Below are 16,564 nucleotides of genomic sequence, written 5' to 3' on the forward strand. Positions count from 1 at the left end.
AGAATCTTTCCGTACTCTTTGACCAAAGACTTGGCAGGGTTTCTGGTTTGTTTTCTTCATTTTTTTTCCAATAAAAAGCAAGATGTCATCCTGCAGGAGAAAACACAGACCTACTGCAATCAGCTTTGAAGACTGCTGGTATTATTTATTATTTCCTCAAGTCTTTTCCAGTTGTCACAGGTTAGTACCTTTCTCTGAAACTCAGCCACAGAAATTCTGATATTTCACTAAACATGAAGATGTATCTACAATCTGATTTTATTGCCTTCTGCCCAATGAAGGACAGTTATCCATAAGATAATTACAGAGCTACGATAACCACTGCTATCTTCTATTCCAATTAGCTTGCTACAAGTATGCAAGTAAAACAGCCTCACTCACTGCCTTCTCATCCTTATTCTATATATGATCAGCAAGAGACAAGTTACTGAATCAACATTATTTAAAAGAACCCGTGGCGTAGCTAATAAGATACTCCTTCCCGCTCTTACGTTCTGATGTAGCTTTGTGCTTGTTATGCTGAACAATAGCAAAATTAAACTCATCTCATTCTACAGAGGAGGCTCGGGGGAATGCCAAGGAACGTAAGGATGGGAGTTTCAATTTCTTCTCTTGCCGAGAACAAATTCTGCCTCATATAACTGCTGATGAATTGTCGTTTTAAGAGGGTTTGTTAATTTCCAACAGGCAGAAGGCATAAAGAGGGACCTCCTTATCTTTAATGGATGTTATTGAGCAACACAAATGACTCACATTTAAATGAATGCGGAAACATCTTGTCTGTTTTGCCACGATAAGACTGTTCTTTCTGCACGGCATGGGTTCAGCTCCTTCTGTTAAATAAAACAACTGTTTTTGTTCAACTTAATGGCAGGCAAACTTCCAAAGGTTGAGAGGTTGAAGTCAGTTCAGGGAAATGAAGTCAAATTTATCTGGGTCTTTTCTGATTCTTTTTGAGAAAATTACCGGTGGAGCTTTGAGATATGACTGAAATTCTAGTTTTAAGCAAAAATGGCCCATATGAGTGTGATTCACTTATTGAGAATAAGTTCTCCATTAGATTGCATCCTTCTCCAATGCAAGAATGCTTCCAGCCCCAGCTGCTGCAAAGAGGCAGGAGCTGTAAGAACTCACACCAAAACGTGTCTCTAGAAATCCAAGTGGGACATCTGGGATGAGGCCTGGGGCAGTGGGGAGGCTATGTCCAGGAAAGCTGCTCAGCTCTCTGTTGTCAGCAGATGTTTTGCTGCTGAATTAAATGCCTGAAAATTTATGTCCATAATCAAAGCAGGTAAAAAGATCATTCCCAGTCTTCTCAGAACAGTGGTGGTATGAGCCAAAGGCCAAAACCTAAGCCAAATTGCACATGAAAAATTAGGAGAATATTCCTCACTAGCCAAAGAGCACAAAATATGATAATACCATCAGTCTGGCAGCCTAGCTTTCAATTTGCTTTGCCAAGCCATGACAGTATGGGAGATCCCCATATGCCTCAGGGAGATGCATTATTCAATATATTAATTAGAAGGAGCTGGCTTTCATCATTGCTTCCTACAAAGTATCACACAGAATTATTCTGGGACTGTTACTGTCAGACTGAAATTAATTTGTGTTTGAGTTCACACGCATTAGGGAGAAGCAGAACAAAGTCAGCCCATGCATGCCACACAAGTCTGCATCACAGCATTTAGGCTTCCAATGCTGATCATGAGGTTTTCATTGCGTCTTATTTGGCATCCTCTTGCATGAGAAAGAAATAGATCCTTCCACCTGTCTGGAATGACATGGTACTAGGATCCAGTCCAGAGAACTGGGAGAAGCATTGGACCAATTCCTCCTTAGACTTTTCTTGCAAAGTGTCTGCTCCAGTCTTGGTCAGTCAGTCATGAGAGAGTGGGGGATTACAGATGGATCCAAGATTTACAATGGGGAAATAAGAGATGAGACTGAACCCTGGGGACATAAAGAAACCTGATAGATAAGAGACCGAATCATAAGGCTTTTAGATGGCAGAAAGCCTGAACTGTAGAACGAAGTGCGACGTTTTGTAGTAGGCAGCAAATTTTAAACCACTGAACAGAAATATTTCAGGCTTTCCTTTTCCAGTCTTATAAAATAAAGACACTGCCAAATGCATTATATTAAAGTAAAAAAAAAAATTACAAATTACACTAAAATTACAACAAGTCAGAAATTTTAAAAGCCAAACAGTATTTATGTAAGTCATCCACAGTTGCATTAGTGGAAAAGGGTAGTACCTCCTCCTCCAATTTGTGCCATCTTTCTAAAGAAAATGGAGGTTAAGAATAAAAATCTTTCTCAGAAGCAACTTATTCAAAAAATATCTCTCCTAGAGATTGCTACGTCACCTTTGAAAGAGCTCATTCCGGCTGCATTCTATCAGAGCCAGAATTCCAGAGGTGCTAGACAGAATTCTAAGTCTGCTGTCAAGTGGTGTTCTTATTTTGGTTCATTTATTATGTAATTCATGGGGTTTAAAAGTATTTCAAATTATTTCCCTTCATGATTACACACATTCCGTGTAGCCAGAAAGCTTTTCTCTTTCTTTCTTTCTTTCTTATTAGAACAGCTCTGAGCCCAGGGAGCCTGTCAGCATAGCATCCACAAGATTTCATTCAAAAGTCAAATGTTTATTTTCCAAGGAAAGCAAGCAGCAAGGAGTGAAGAATCACAAAAAAAAAAAAAAAAAATTAAAAAAAAAATAAAAAAAACAGGCAATGTATATACTTTAGAAGTTCTTCCAAAGTATCAGCCACTGCTTAGAACTACAATTCACAATGCAAGAGACTAATTGTATGAAATGTCCTTTGTAAGCTGAAGTCATTAGAACAGGTAGGGTTCATGGGGTCTTTGTAGAACAGTTCTGTGGGATTTTCCAAAAACAGAAACCAAAGGATTTTCATTTTCTTAGAGTCATTTAGGATTTTAGGCTCTCTTAGCTCTCCGTGAAATCTGTCACAAGGTCCCTGGAAGAAGACTTAGCAATTATAGTGAAAGAAATAGGATACTACTAAATTTGAGGGAAAATATGTTAATAGAGAAAGCAAGATACAAAACTTTCAAAGGCTTCCCAAACCTTGCTAGTCACTCTTGTATGCTAACAATCACAGTGATAAAGAAATACTTAATGAGTGTCCTGAACATCTAGTTTGGATAACAGGAACCAATACATGCTCTGCATCACAAAAAACAGGTGTGAAGGTGAGGCAGGATCCCTCTATCCAGACACTTTGTTGCAGACTTCACTATTTCTCTACTTTAATTTTAAAACCTCATTTATATACTGAAATAAGAATTTATTTCAAATTTAAAAATCACTTCAAAAGACATGCAAAAAGTCAGCCACTTAAGGAGGATCCTTTTTGTTGGTGTTTGTTTTTGACAAATATTTTACCCCTATTTACATAGGTTCCTAAAATATTGGTATTTGAAACTTAAAAGAAACAAACAAAAAAGCCACAAAATGTTTCAGCCAATAAAATGCATCCAACTCTTACATCCAAGTTTCTTTTCTATCTCTGCCACTGACATACTGCGTAATCACAAGCTAGTCAGCTACAATCTAATATTTGGAAACATTAAAAATCTGTATTGCCAACTGCACTAACTGTAGCACACAGAATGAAAAGAAAATCGCTGTCCTCATAGTTACCCCATTTGTTCATCTTCTGAATGAAGATGAAAATAAAATTGCTCTTATTATTACCACAATGTTGTGATCTTTAAGTAATGTGTCCCTGCAAGAAATCTTTCAATATATGCCAAGACCTTTTAAGAAGGTCTCTCTCCTCAACCCTAATTACAGAGCTGGAGACTAGAATTTTAAAATTATCCTACCTAGTTCAGTTACTGGTCATGGTGGCTTGAATAGCATACTCCGGATTTATGTTAGCATCACTCTCTGGGACGAAAACCTTTTCCAGGTGCTCCCACCCACAGGACATAGTAAATGAGTCCCTTAACACAGGCAAATGAGTCATTAACCCAGGGCAGCTTACAGGAGTGATAGGTCCCTGTTCAGTCCTCAACACGTAGTCAAAGTGAATAAGCACTGTGTATATGCCTCCATGAGGCTACAGGCAGTGTTACCAATGGCTGGCAAACTGGATTTATTTATTTTTTTATTCATAGCTCCAAGTCCAGTATTGTTTTAACTCCAAAAAACACTACTGCAGGATTAATTTATAGTCAATTTGACATTTACAAAACTGTACTTTCTTAACACTAAATTTGGCTGTAAAAACTTCAGAGATGTTTCCCAAGCAGTATGCAATGACACCATCTGGTAGTTAATGATTAGTGGGATTTACAAGAGAGACAGGCACATATTTGACTAACCATTTAATCACTAGCAAACAAGTGAAGTAAAGCTAACCTTAGCTGTATCCAAATATCACTTCTGGAATGGCTCCTGAAACAGTCCATGTGGACCCAATTTGGCACAGGGATTAGGAAATATTAGAGCTCCCACAGAGTTGAGGAATAAAAACACACAAACCTCTGCCCATCTGCAGATCTGTAACCTTTTGAAACACTGATACAACTTCCTTATCTCCTGCTACTTTGCTCTCAGATATCCATATCACCCTCTGCCATAGTCTTCACAAAATTCAAGCTGCAAACACATAAAAAAACACTGGCTAACTTTATCACTGTTTCTATCCAAAGCACGATGAAAAGGCCTTCAAGCCCTTCTGTCTTGTACCTCAAACAACTGACAGAAAACACACAACTCCAAAACATGATCCAAGGTAAATCACAGTCTCTTTCCTTCTCCTAGGTTCTAATCCCTGGAGTTCAAAACAACTGGGACCGGCACTCACTGATACCAAAACAACCAGAGGCCTCATTCATTAGCATAGAGAGTGGCAGGAGAGGATGACATCCACACAGGATGGCGGTCACTGTGTCTGCTCAGCAAACATAGGCAGGGCCTCCAAAGACAGACGGACAGCATATGATATTGACAGCCATTTAGCTGACTAGTCAGAAAACATAGGTCACCTTGTGGAACACTGCATTTTAAAGAATAAAATCATAAGACAATAAAAGGACTGTATAAGCCACTGAAGTATCTTTTAACTCTCTAGTGTCATTGAGTATTTGTAATTCATTCATGGATATGCAGTGATGCAGCACTTGATATGACAATATTTGAGTACTTCAACCATTACAGCCAGCAAGGAAAAGCTGTGCTCTCCGATCTCTATCTTACCCAAGGGGTTAGAAGGCAAAGGCATCTTGAGTCACCCAACAGGACACGGTCCAGCTAAGTACTCAGCAAGGCTTGGCAAATGCCCCATTAATCGTTGTCTTGCCATCTGGTTAGTCCTAATGTCCCACCGAAGGGAGAGACAGAGGCAGCAAAGCAACTTGAGATCTCAAAGGACTTGACTGTCCTTATCCTTATTCAGTACAGAACACACCATGTGGTTTCATAGTCAAGGAAACTTCCACAGAGTTCCTACCATACAAAATATGGACTGTACTTTTTATAACATTCCACATGTCAGCACAGGTGTTTACATCACAGCATGTGAAAAAAAAGCAGGGCCAACAGGCAACTGAAGAAATACGTATTAGAAAAGAGCACTGAGTATGCCTCTAACTGGAATCAGCATGAGTGGAAAGTTCTTTATCTTGAGTCACTTCATTGTGTGATGAAAGATTTGGGAATTTCTGTAGCACATTAGCATAAGCTCCTATTTCCAGCCTTACAGAATCCTAAATTATTAAAATATCTGAGGCCAAGGCACGTGGGAACCAAATTTGGATGCCTGTAATCATATCAAGTAACACATTCTGTTCAAGCTGTGCCACTGCCATCAGTGGGTGTAGCTAACAAATGAATCATTACTACAGAAGTAGAGAACTCACATCCTAGTTTTTGTAACTACAAGTGGCCCAGATAAGAATTTCAGCATATGGACAAACTCAGAGCTGGATGCAGGAAGTGGTGAGAAATGTCCCACAAGCTGCAGTACATGTGATACCCATATGGGATGAGAACACAATGATCAGCACTGAAGTCTGAGACTAAGGAAAAAGTGTCAAAAGTAAGAGCCAGGATAAAAAGCCACAGGCCAATATTGCAGCTTAGGACTTTGCTCTTGACCAGCATGGAGCCATTACAGGCACAGCCTGACAGAGCTACAGCAAAACACAGAGGAAGACTTGTGTATCTAGGACTACCAAAGAGCTCTTGCTCACTAGACTGAGTGAAAATTCACATTCCATCCTCAACAGTTCTGATACAACTGTAATTTCCTCCTGGCCTTAAAGTCTCTCTATTTGAGCTTTCTCAGGGAAGGTATAATTATTTGGAAAGGTCTCAGAGAGAAAAATAAGACCTCTCCCTATCAGGTTGACTTATCCTATGAACCAGGTGAGGATTACAGTCTTCACAAACTTATTCATTCAGTCTGAGAGATGAAAATCATGTTTTGAAGAAAAAATGGTAGACAGAGGCTACCTTAGACAAGATCAACTGCATTCAAATCAGACAATCAATTCATTTGATGGAGGAGGTTTACAGGAGCCCCTGCTAATAAGTAAACACAGAGCGCCACAAGTAAACAACTAACCACTGATTTTGGTATCTCCTCATCATTAGTTCACCTTTCCTGGAAATTTTAGTTAATACATTTGATAACGAGTAGTTTATTGGCTGATGAAGGCCACTGAGTAGTGGCTCTGAAACTTAAACTATGTCTCCTTTCTCCTTCTTCCATAATCTAATAAAAAAGAAATCATCAAATTTTTGAGCTACAGTGTTCTCACATTTCTTTTTTGTACACTACTTACAAGCCAGAGCTAAGCTGCAGAGTTTGCAGCTTTAAAAAGAAAGGACAAAAGGAAAAAACCAGACAGCTAAGGGGAGTTATTATGTTCCAAAGTTTCAACATCTCTGACCCCTGCACTACGAATTGGTTCAAATCTGTCTCACTCTGGGAAAAACCTAATTCACTCTCTTGGAAAGTATATTGTCAATGGGATTCTACTGTTTCTGAGTGGAATAAAGATTTCTAGATCTGTGCCATATCAGTTTTAACAACAGAAGACTTTTATGTTTTCTAAGAGAAAGAGATAATTGAAACAGAAGCTTTTTTCAGTGCAATGATAAAAAAGAGCATTTAAACTACACAGTGAAGAGACTGCATGAAAAGCAAATTGTAGAAAAATCTACAGCTTTGGGAGTCAAATGGACAGAGATAATCCATTAACCATTATTATTAAGAAAAAACAACAACAAAACAAAACAAAACCAACATCACCAACAGCATTGCCTTTAGAAAGAGTCTGTTTTATTCACAGGTCAGGTCAGCCCTTGCATGTTTTCTACTAAGAAAGTCACTCCTCTAAGCTCAGCTGTGCTGTTTGAAGGGTAGGGTACATCTATGCCATAGGACCAGCTATTCTACTCCACAGAAGTATGCGTCTGGAGAAGTTCTATGCTCATCTGTGTCAAGTGCCCATAGGCACAAATGATGAAATCAAACAATTTTTGATAAGTCAGTTAACTATCTGTCACCAGAACCAGGAGAATATAACCACCTTTCCTTCACTACCAAAATGTCCACAGTGACATGGTCAGAAAAGAGCGTAGATCTTTGTTATATTTTGCAGGCCTGAGGGACTTACAATCTTGCAACTTCCTTTCCTACCTGTTCAAACACCTCCTTTCGCTGTCCAAAATTCAAAGGCACACAGAGACAAATCAGACATGGTACAAAAAAGCCATCTTTTAAATTTGGGAAACTAAAGCTGCTTAAAGAGACTAGCAGAAGGACCTGCACAATTTGAAAAACCTGAGAGACATCTTTCTCCATTGCAAGGTGTGGAAATACTGCAAATTCCATCTGTAGACATTTTGGCATGGATTCCAGGCATTTTTAATGATGAGCAAGAATGAGGATTTCACTCTAAAATATTTACATTGTTCTTCACAAGAAGGATTCAATACTTAAATCATCCAAGTCCTTTTTATTACTGACTCTTCAAAATAAGGGCCTCTGGTTCCTTAAAAATCACATCTTTTTGGCGTTAAGGACAAGGCACTTATTTGACTTTTCACAGATACTGTAAATCAGCACTTCTACATACTCACATTCACTGCATTATCTAGCACGTAGTACAATATTTATACTGATTCAACCCCCAAACCCTAGATTTAACTACAGAAGAATACCGCTGGTTTCTTTTCCCTCTCTGAAGTCAATTATTGAGCCTTCAACTGGTGGAGAAGTTTGGAAAAGCAGCATCTGAAAAAGAGGAGCCTGGAGATAGGAACTAAGTATATTTCATCTTCTGTTTTTAAGACACTCTTCCAATTTTGGATACTAACAGTTGGGAAGAGGAAAGAAAGAGAGTCACAAAGCAAATTTTTAGCAAACACTTTGCACATCCTGGGCTCTCACAAGTCTGTAGGAAGAAACTGGCTCCTTAGAGGGTGATTCAAAGCAGAGTCTGAGCCATTCTTTCTCCCAAAGGCTCGCACAAGGAGGCAGGTCAGAGTGGCTGACTCTGTGCAAAGGTTGTGTTGCAGGTCAAAGAAGATCTCAGAAGAGTGAAAAAAGAGACAGTCTAATGATCATAGATTTACCACTGAAGTACTGGGGCAGTTCTTCTGTTAGTGTGAGCAGCTATATGAAAAAAGAAGTAGGAGTTCTGCAGTTACCAAAAGACTTGTATTAATCTCCTGAATACACCAGGTGATACTGTGCAAGAAAGTGGTAAAAACATGGAGACATGCACCTACAGCTCTGCAAGATATATACTATGGAATGAGCATACAATGTTAATCATAACCAAAATCAAGAGCATATTTTGTGTTCTGGTAAAACAACCAATGTCTTCAAATTAAATACCCTTCACCTCTTTATGATATGCTGAAAGCAAACAAGGTCAGAGGCAAAACTCACCAGTAAAACCTGCTTGGAGTGACCCTCTCATGCATGAGCTGCCATTTTCTTCCAAAGTCTGTAGAACTGTACAGCTGAAAGACAGAGAGAGAGAGAAGCATAAACTTTGAGCAAGAAAAGGAAGGGCTGCTGCTCCATAAAGAATTAGAATTTGCTCAGATTAAAGAATAGGAAAGGACTGTACTGCACAGTTATCTATCAGTCTCACTGCCGGTGATGGCTAATAAGACAATCTCCTCCTCTCATATTTAACCGAAACTGCACTACTGAGACTAAAAACAGGTTGGCTCTTCCAAAACATTTTCAAACATTTTTGTGCTTCCTAATTCCGCTGTCAGCACGTTCTCTTTGGCTGCCATTTGAGAAAGCTGGCAGTCCCCCAGCTTTTTCAGCCCAACAGGAAGCAGGTGATGGATGACATGTAAATTCCTATCATTGGTTAGAATGAAAGATAAATGAGATTAGTTAACATTCTTATGATATGGTAGATGGTGGCTCTATACTCAACATCATGCTGTGATTTCTTTTTATGGTGAGGATTACATCCCTCTCCAGTGTAAGAAAGAATATGAAACTTCTAATTTACAGCTTCCATGTACAGAACAAGCAAGGTCTAAATTTTCAGATAGGCTAGGAATCCATCTGGTCAAGCAGTTAAACATTCAAGATAGTGAAATAAAACTTCCTGAATGCTGAATTTTCAATCTAATAATAGATCTGTGTCTTTCTGGGTAGCAAAAGGTGCAGCAACCTAATTCTAATGCAATTCCACACAGTCTCAGACACAGGTTCACTTCGCATGTACTCTGCTTAACACTACAAACACCATCCTCCAATTAGTTTATCACCCACACACTCATAATCAATTCCATGCATAAGCTGTATTCCTGCAACTTTGAGATTTTTTTTTCTTTTTAGAAATAAACTACACTTTCAGAAATAGCTACTCTGCTTTACATTCATGGAGAAATAACAGTGTTTTGAAGGGAACTTCAAATAAATTCCATTTGAAATAAATTCTGGTTTAACAGAATAAGGGTTGATTGCAGGCTAAGCAGGTAGATAACAGAGCCAAGAAACTTATATGTTTGTAACATTTAAACTTTAGGTTCTTAATGGCAAAATGATAGCATCTGAGTTAAGGTTGTGCATTTGCTTTGGAGTAACTGAATTTAAAAATAGGAGGCGGGACCATGTTCAGATTAGAAGGGTTCACAACCTCGCGATGTGAACTGTGGCTATGCTATGATGGATAACTGTGTCTGGGAGATAAACCATACGTGCTTGCACTGAGCACTGAAATTTCCTGAATGATCAGTATCTTTGACCACAAGGACCCAGCAGAAACATCAGAGTAGGACCCTAGAACAATTTACCAAAGGAGACAGGGAAGGACTGTTAAAGCAGTGTCTGCACCTTAAGGCAGCTAACTAATTCTTACTGTGTTTGCACGTGACCACATAGTCAAGTCTCTGCACTGCATAACTAGCAAAAGAAAACTCAAAAAGAGACTCATCAAACATCTAACACAGTTAGTTCTGCAAAGACTAAAGAATCAGATTTTTGCTTTTCTGCAAATTGAGAACATTTCTGGCACTGATAGCTCAAGCTGTCAGTGAATAAAGCACATTGTGGAGTAGAAACAGGTGTCCTCCAATCTTCAAGTCAAAATGAGCTCTACTTCTGCAGACTTCGCTTCAGCCAACATCATTGGGCTTGTGGTAAGAATTATTAGGAAAGATTTTCTGATCTGTGTTCTACAGGAGATCAGACTTCCTATCTGGCCTTATTTCTTTGGCATTGTCACCAGATAAGATACAGCACTATAAAACTACGTTATCTGGACCTCCTCTCCTTTTCTGGTCACCCATCACAGTGATAGCTCAAAAAAAAAAAAAAGCAAGTAGAGAAACCTCTGCTCCCAAAATAATTATCCTTAGATACAAAATAAAGCATTGATTTTTTATTATTATTTCTTTCTTTTTTTTTATTAAAGGAACTGGGAAAAGAGGATTCCTTATCTAAACCTAAGAATAGACTTATTAATTCAACATCAATATTAAGATAACTACCTTCTGAGGGAACATCCTGATTAGCATTGTTCTTACAGAGAGTTATTGAAAATTCACAGTCCAGGAGTAAAACTGGACAGCACTAGAACTCTGCCTTAGCATTAGCCTGGTACCTGCCAGCAATATTCCTTGTGTCATTTAACACGGTTTCACACATATGAGGACTTGTTCACACAGACTCAGTTGCACCAGTCACATGAAACAACTTCTCCTCCCTATCCTGACCACATGTACAATTTGCAGATTGATCCATGATGCTTTACAAATCATAGCCTCAGTAACTCCTGTTCATAAGTAAGTGGGACCAGCAACCTTATTGTATTCCATAACAGATTAACCATTCTCACCATGAGCACAAAGGATTAGCAAACTATATCCATTTCCATAGATTCTCTTTTATCTTTTGCCCCTAGCATTTCTTTTCCTTTCACAGCTCCTTAACAGCAGTAGTTACAGATAGCTCAGTGGCAGGAGGCACAATCTCTTTCTAGCTACTCGTCTCTCCCACTGTGCCTCATTCAGGGAACATCGTTCTCTCTATCAAGCTAAAAACCAGAGACCAACTACTGAGTACTTTTTCCCTTCTTTCTATTAAATCTCAGACAGACTGATGGTAGAAAGATTAAATTGTATTTGCAGCCTTTAGGTGATTTGAGACAGAGAGATAAGGAGGATACGTATTCATTGAACCTTCTAGTACCTGGCATGGCCCTTCTGTCCACCCACCACATCCACCCAGCCCCTGGGTGTCCTACCTGCTTCATGGATCTCCTTTCTGACCAGATACCCTTAAAGAAGTAGACACTCTCCTTCTATGCATTCTTAAACTATTAATTTGAATAACTTGTATTTATTTATTCTCCTGTTTATTTTAGACATCCACTTTGAATTTTAACCAGATGATTAAGTCTTAAAGCTGTTTGTTGTATGACAACAAACTCCTGAAGGGTATCCCCAGACCAGTTCACTTGCATGGTATTATATACAGATGCAAAAGTTAACACTGAATAACTAAATAAAACACATAATAAAGACCTTTCTAGTATGCATATATGCCTTCCATTCCTCTCCCTTCATGGGAGAAAAGATACATTTTAGATGAGACAACAAATTTAGTGGCAAGTACAGCAGATTTCAATAGAGATTAATTTGACCTAAGGCTGAATACCAAGTGATGGAAGGAAATGAGGTTTGCATGGTGCCAAGATTTTCCCTTTTTAAAGCCCTGCCCTGGCTCCTCAGTGATAAATAATCTTTGGCATTTCCACCTTCCAGACCATTCCAACACATCAGCTCACAAGACATATGGATTTCAGTGTGCCATGAGCATATGCCTTTTTTGCAGCTACCTTGTGTTATCTGACCTGCGCTGATTAATGGAAAATTAAGCCCACTGCAGGTCATAGTGTTTGGACGGGCTGAGCCTCACTGAAACTTGGTTCTTATGCCTTGACACAGTTGAAAAGTACCACGCAGAGGCCTTGACTAAGGAGTAAATCAATCAGAAGCAGAACCCAAAGCAGAAGGACTAAGTCCTGGTCTGTGGAAAAAGTGACAAAATTGAATTTTTAATGCGAAGACAAACTCACCATCCTACACCTACCACAGAAGCACTTCAGTAACCACCACCATAGCACTTGGCCTATCCCAGCAACGGCTGTTTGAATAAGCAGCTGCCAAAAGCAGACTCCTTCAAATTCCAGTAATGCTTACAACATTTCATTTAATACGGATATTTTTTTTCCTGAGATAAGCAGCAAGACCTTTAAAAAGGGACCTTTATCCCTAATGTCACATTCTAGGCCATGAACGTGTACAACTTGCCAGAAACAGAGCAACTCAGCTGGAAAGGAAAGATCTTATACATACACACACGCACACGGTGTTGCATATGAAAATAGTCTCCACGCTCTTCTAGATCTCCAGTAGAAACTCTCAGGGTGGCTCACAACTTTTGCTTGCATGATATTGTTTGAGGCTGGGATCATATGTTTGGGATGCTTTATTTTCTCAGTAATAGCTAGAAAAAAGTAGATATTTTGCTCAAGTCCAGCTTCTCAAAACAGAAGCAGTGTGAGAAACTGGTTGACTTAAATGCCACTTGAAGAGACTGGGAAAAAATGAGCAAAGAAGGAAAAGCCTGGAAATAAACGGAGCAGATCAGTCCCCTGACATTAGTCACTCAGATGCTAGTCACTCGTGAGCTAGTCACCAAGGGTCATTTTTAAACAGGCACGAAGCAGATACTTCCAAAGCTCAATTCCTATACCAAAATACACTTCTGAAATGGCTGATTACTCATGCCTTAGAAACCTCCACTTCTCTCCATAGACACTAAAAGTAGCCCCCACTGACTAGTGCAGACGGAGGTGCCCCCACTACAGATTGCACATTAGGTTCCCTGTGCCCACGTTGACTTGCCTGGTCCTCATGTGAAGCAGGCAGGAGACTGAAGATTCAGCAGGAGTGAGGGAAGGGTCAGCATACGATAGTCTGGGTACGGTTACCACAGCAAAAACACTGGAGATGTCATGTCTGTTGCTTCTCAATCTATACAACAGACTAAATAAATTCATAAAATTTGATATTGATATGCTTTCTTGCTCAAACATAAAAGAGGAATTAGGGCATCACAAACACATAAAAAGCCGATATCCAAATAAAATCACTCTTCGTTGCTATGAAATCAGGACTATTGGCCTGAACAAACATCTGGAAAGAATCTCAATAGTTCCATGCCTGCCAGCCAACCCTGGAGTGCATTTGGAGCTTGCAAATAATGGTGTCAGATAGAGTGAGCAATAACAGCTGGACTATATGTACGTACAAGAACAATTCATATACTACGCACAAAATGATGCTTCCCCCCTCAAGACAATACGTCCAGCTGAAGATGGCATGATATATTCATATGAATCCAGCAGGGTGAAAGTCAGCCTAGGGGTAATTACTGGGCAGCAGCTGATATGCAGTAACATGATAGGAGGGGCAGACCAGACAGGCCGGCCATGTGCTCAGAAAAGCATGATCCCAAACAGTAGCTTGGACTGCTTTTGTGAAAAGATGGCTCTGACACCAGAATAGCACAAAAGCAAGCTAACACCTTCTTAGCTAGAGCTGGTGGGAAATAGCTACAGAATGTCTGGAGGATTCCTGCCAAGAAATCCAACTGGGACAGAGGAAAAATAAAATCAGGTCAACATTTCTGTAGGAAATCGGACTGCATGCAAGTGATCTGCAAAACTTAACTCAGAAAAGTAAGAAAAAGATCACAACTACTGGAAAAGATTTAAAGGCTCAGAAATTGAGAAAACGTTAACTACTCAGAAATTTGCAAGATGTGTTTTCTGTCTACACTGTGTTACAAATGAAATTACAAAAGGGGAAGAAGGGGCTATCGTTAATATGTCAGAAAGTTCATTTCTAGAACGAAAAAGAGCTTTCTGCAGGAGAAAGTCACAGTACTTTTCAGCTTTGATAGCACAGAACAAAGAAGCCCTGTCTAAAAGCAACCAGAGAAGATTCACCATGTGGAGGAATATAGCTGTACATAATCAACTCAAACTGCAGTGAGGATGTTTCAGGAGATGACAACATCAGGCTTCTTCTAAAGGCAGATTAAGTACCTACATACTTCAGGAGAGGAAACATTTTGAAATATCTTGGAACAACATTCTGTACAGGATAGATGGATGATTCTCACTTCAACCACTGCAAAGAAAGATGTTTTTTTCGCAACTAAAATTAGATGTAGGAATGAACTAATATGGTTGCCCTTACTTGACAAAAGTAAATGAATAAAGGGGTCTGTACTGTCAGAGATAAGTGCTCCAGCAAGTAAAAGGACATGAGATATAATTACAGTTCTGTTATTTCTTTCATCGTTAAAATTATACCCATCTCTAGTCAACAACTGTAAGACTGCATCTGAAGATGAAATCCATGTAGCCACCATGTTTTCTGCTGAATTTACCACTGACACTCCAAGTTGCCAAAATACTATTTCTTTTTTGGTTTGTTTCATTGTTTCACTGTTTGAAAATGGTGTCTTTCTCATTCAGCTCCAGTTGAATCCCTGTGACAATCTCTACTACTTCTCATTCATGAGCTTTCGTGAGGCACCTCCACAATGTCAAGCAGAAACCATAATGAGACACGAAGGCTTCTGTCATATTCGAGCTGATGTCCAGCTCAAGAATAATGACACCATCTGTACTCATTCCTTTCACAACCTCCCAGGGAAATACCTGTTCCATACCACCTTGCTTTGCTGGGGCTGCACAGAAAATCTAAAGCTGGGAAGTTCTTCAGGACCTCCAGAGAAGGTTAATGAGAGCTTCTCATTTTCTTCTCTTGCCACAAGCTGTCCAGTAAGACATCCTTGTCAGCTCCACACTAAAAAAAACAATAAATACATCCTGCTTCCTGAGCCAAAACATTAACATAGCAGCTGGTGGAGCTGAGTTTAGGCAAAAGAAATCTACCAGCACCATATTTATGGACTTTGTTTACACAGAGTTGTAAAAACTAGTAATTGTAATGAAAACAAATGGACCAGTTTATCTCTACGCTTTGATTTCTTTTCCAGGTGATTAAGGGTTGCATGAAGACAATTCATTAGAGCCCAAGGCTCCTCTCTAGCACAGAGCAACCAGACTTTGTTAGGCATGAATAAAGAATGTGTCCACAGAGTGCTGCATGCCCAAGACCCACCAGAGCCGCTCATTTTGCTATAGATGTTATACAGGAAAAGGCACAATGGAAACAGACTCTTCTGATGAGAATCTGGTCTAGAGAGAAATTAAATATTAGATGTATTTGTATCCTCTCTCTCATACAGAAAAAAAAAAAGTATCAGAAGATGGGAATTTTTCTTCGCACTTTAAAATCTTTTACTGAAATATTTCACATGCTGGCTGGCAAAAGTGGTTCTTCGGAAAAAAGACACTCCAACTACACCATTATAAAAAATTGGTCAGGGACCTTCTGAGCAAACCCCCAAAACTTTGGAAATGTTGAACTTTACATTGTAATTATACAGCTCAATCCAGACCTGGCTTATAAACCAACCAGACAGTACACCAATCTTACATTTCGTGGTTTTACAGTTAAATACATAAGTGCTTTCATCTGATGAGTCCACTCACAGTAGTTGAGTTTGGTTAAAGCAGGTGCTCAAAGCAAGACTTCCCTCTCTCTGCTTTTCCCCTTCACTTCCAAGATAAAGCGGTAACTGGATTATGGTGGTAGAAAAAAATGTCTCCTCAAAAACCTTCACATTGCAATTTCTCTTAAGCCTAATTGGTACTGAGTATACTCCGCCAAAAAAAATGCCATTTCTGCTGAGAGCACAGCATATCTTTTGCTTTTCCACTGCATGACTCGTTTGCAGTGGAACAAGAAGTCCAGATAGAGCTGCAAGAGGAGTGATGACATAAATGTGTGTCACTAAAGACATTAAGGCATGCTTCAGTCCTGGGTGAAAAGAGCCTCTCTTTCCTCTAATTTCTCTCCCAGCCCCAAAAATGCTGAACTTGTCCAGAACCAAGA

The 16,564-nt window shown here is 39.4% G+C and overlaps 1 protein-coding gene across 3 annotated transcripts in view; it reads right to left on the reverse strand.

Annotated features, from left to right (window-relative positions):
• The window catches only part of SORCS3 (sortilin related VPS10 domain containing receptor 3), a 278,287-nt gene that overhangs the window by 95,336 nt on the left and 166,387 nt on the right, over window positions 1–16,564 (reverse strand). For all 3 annotated transcript variants that reach the window (XM_021399905.1, XM_021399907.1, XM_021399906.1), the window contains exon 5: window positions 8,943–9,016. In XM_021399905.1, coding sequence (XP_021255580.1) covers window positions 8,943–9,016 — 74 coding nt within the window. The remainder of the gene's footprint in view (window positions 1–8,942; window positions 9,017–16,564) is intronic.

This window comes from Numida meleagris, chromosome 5 (genome assembly GCF_002078875.1).
Source record: "Numida meleagris isolate 19003 breed g44 Domestic line chromosome 5, NumMel1.0, whole genome shotgun sequence".
In the NCBI taxonomy this organism is placed as follows: Eukaryota; Metazoa; Chordata; class Aves; order Galliformes; family Numididae; genus Numida; species Numida meleagris.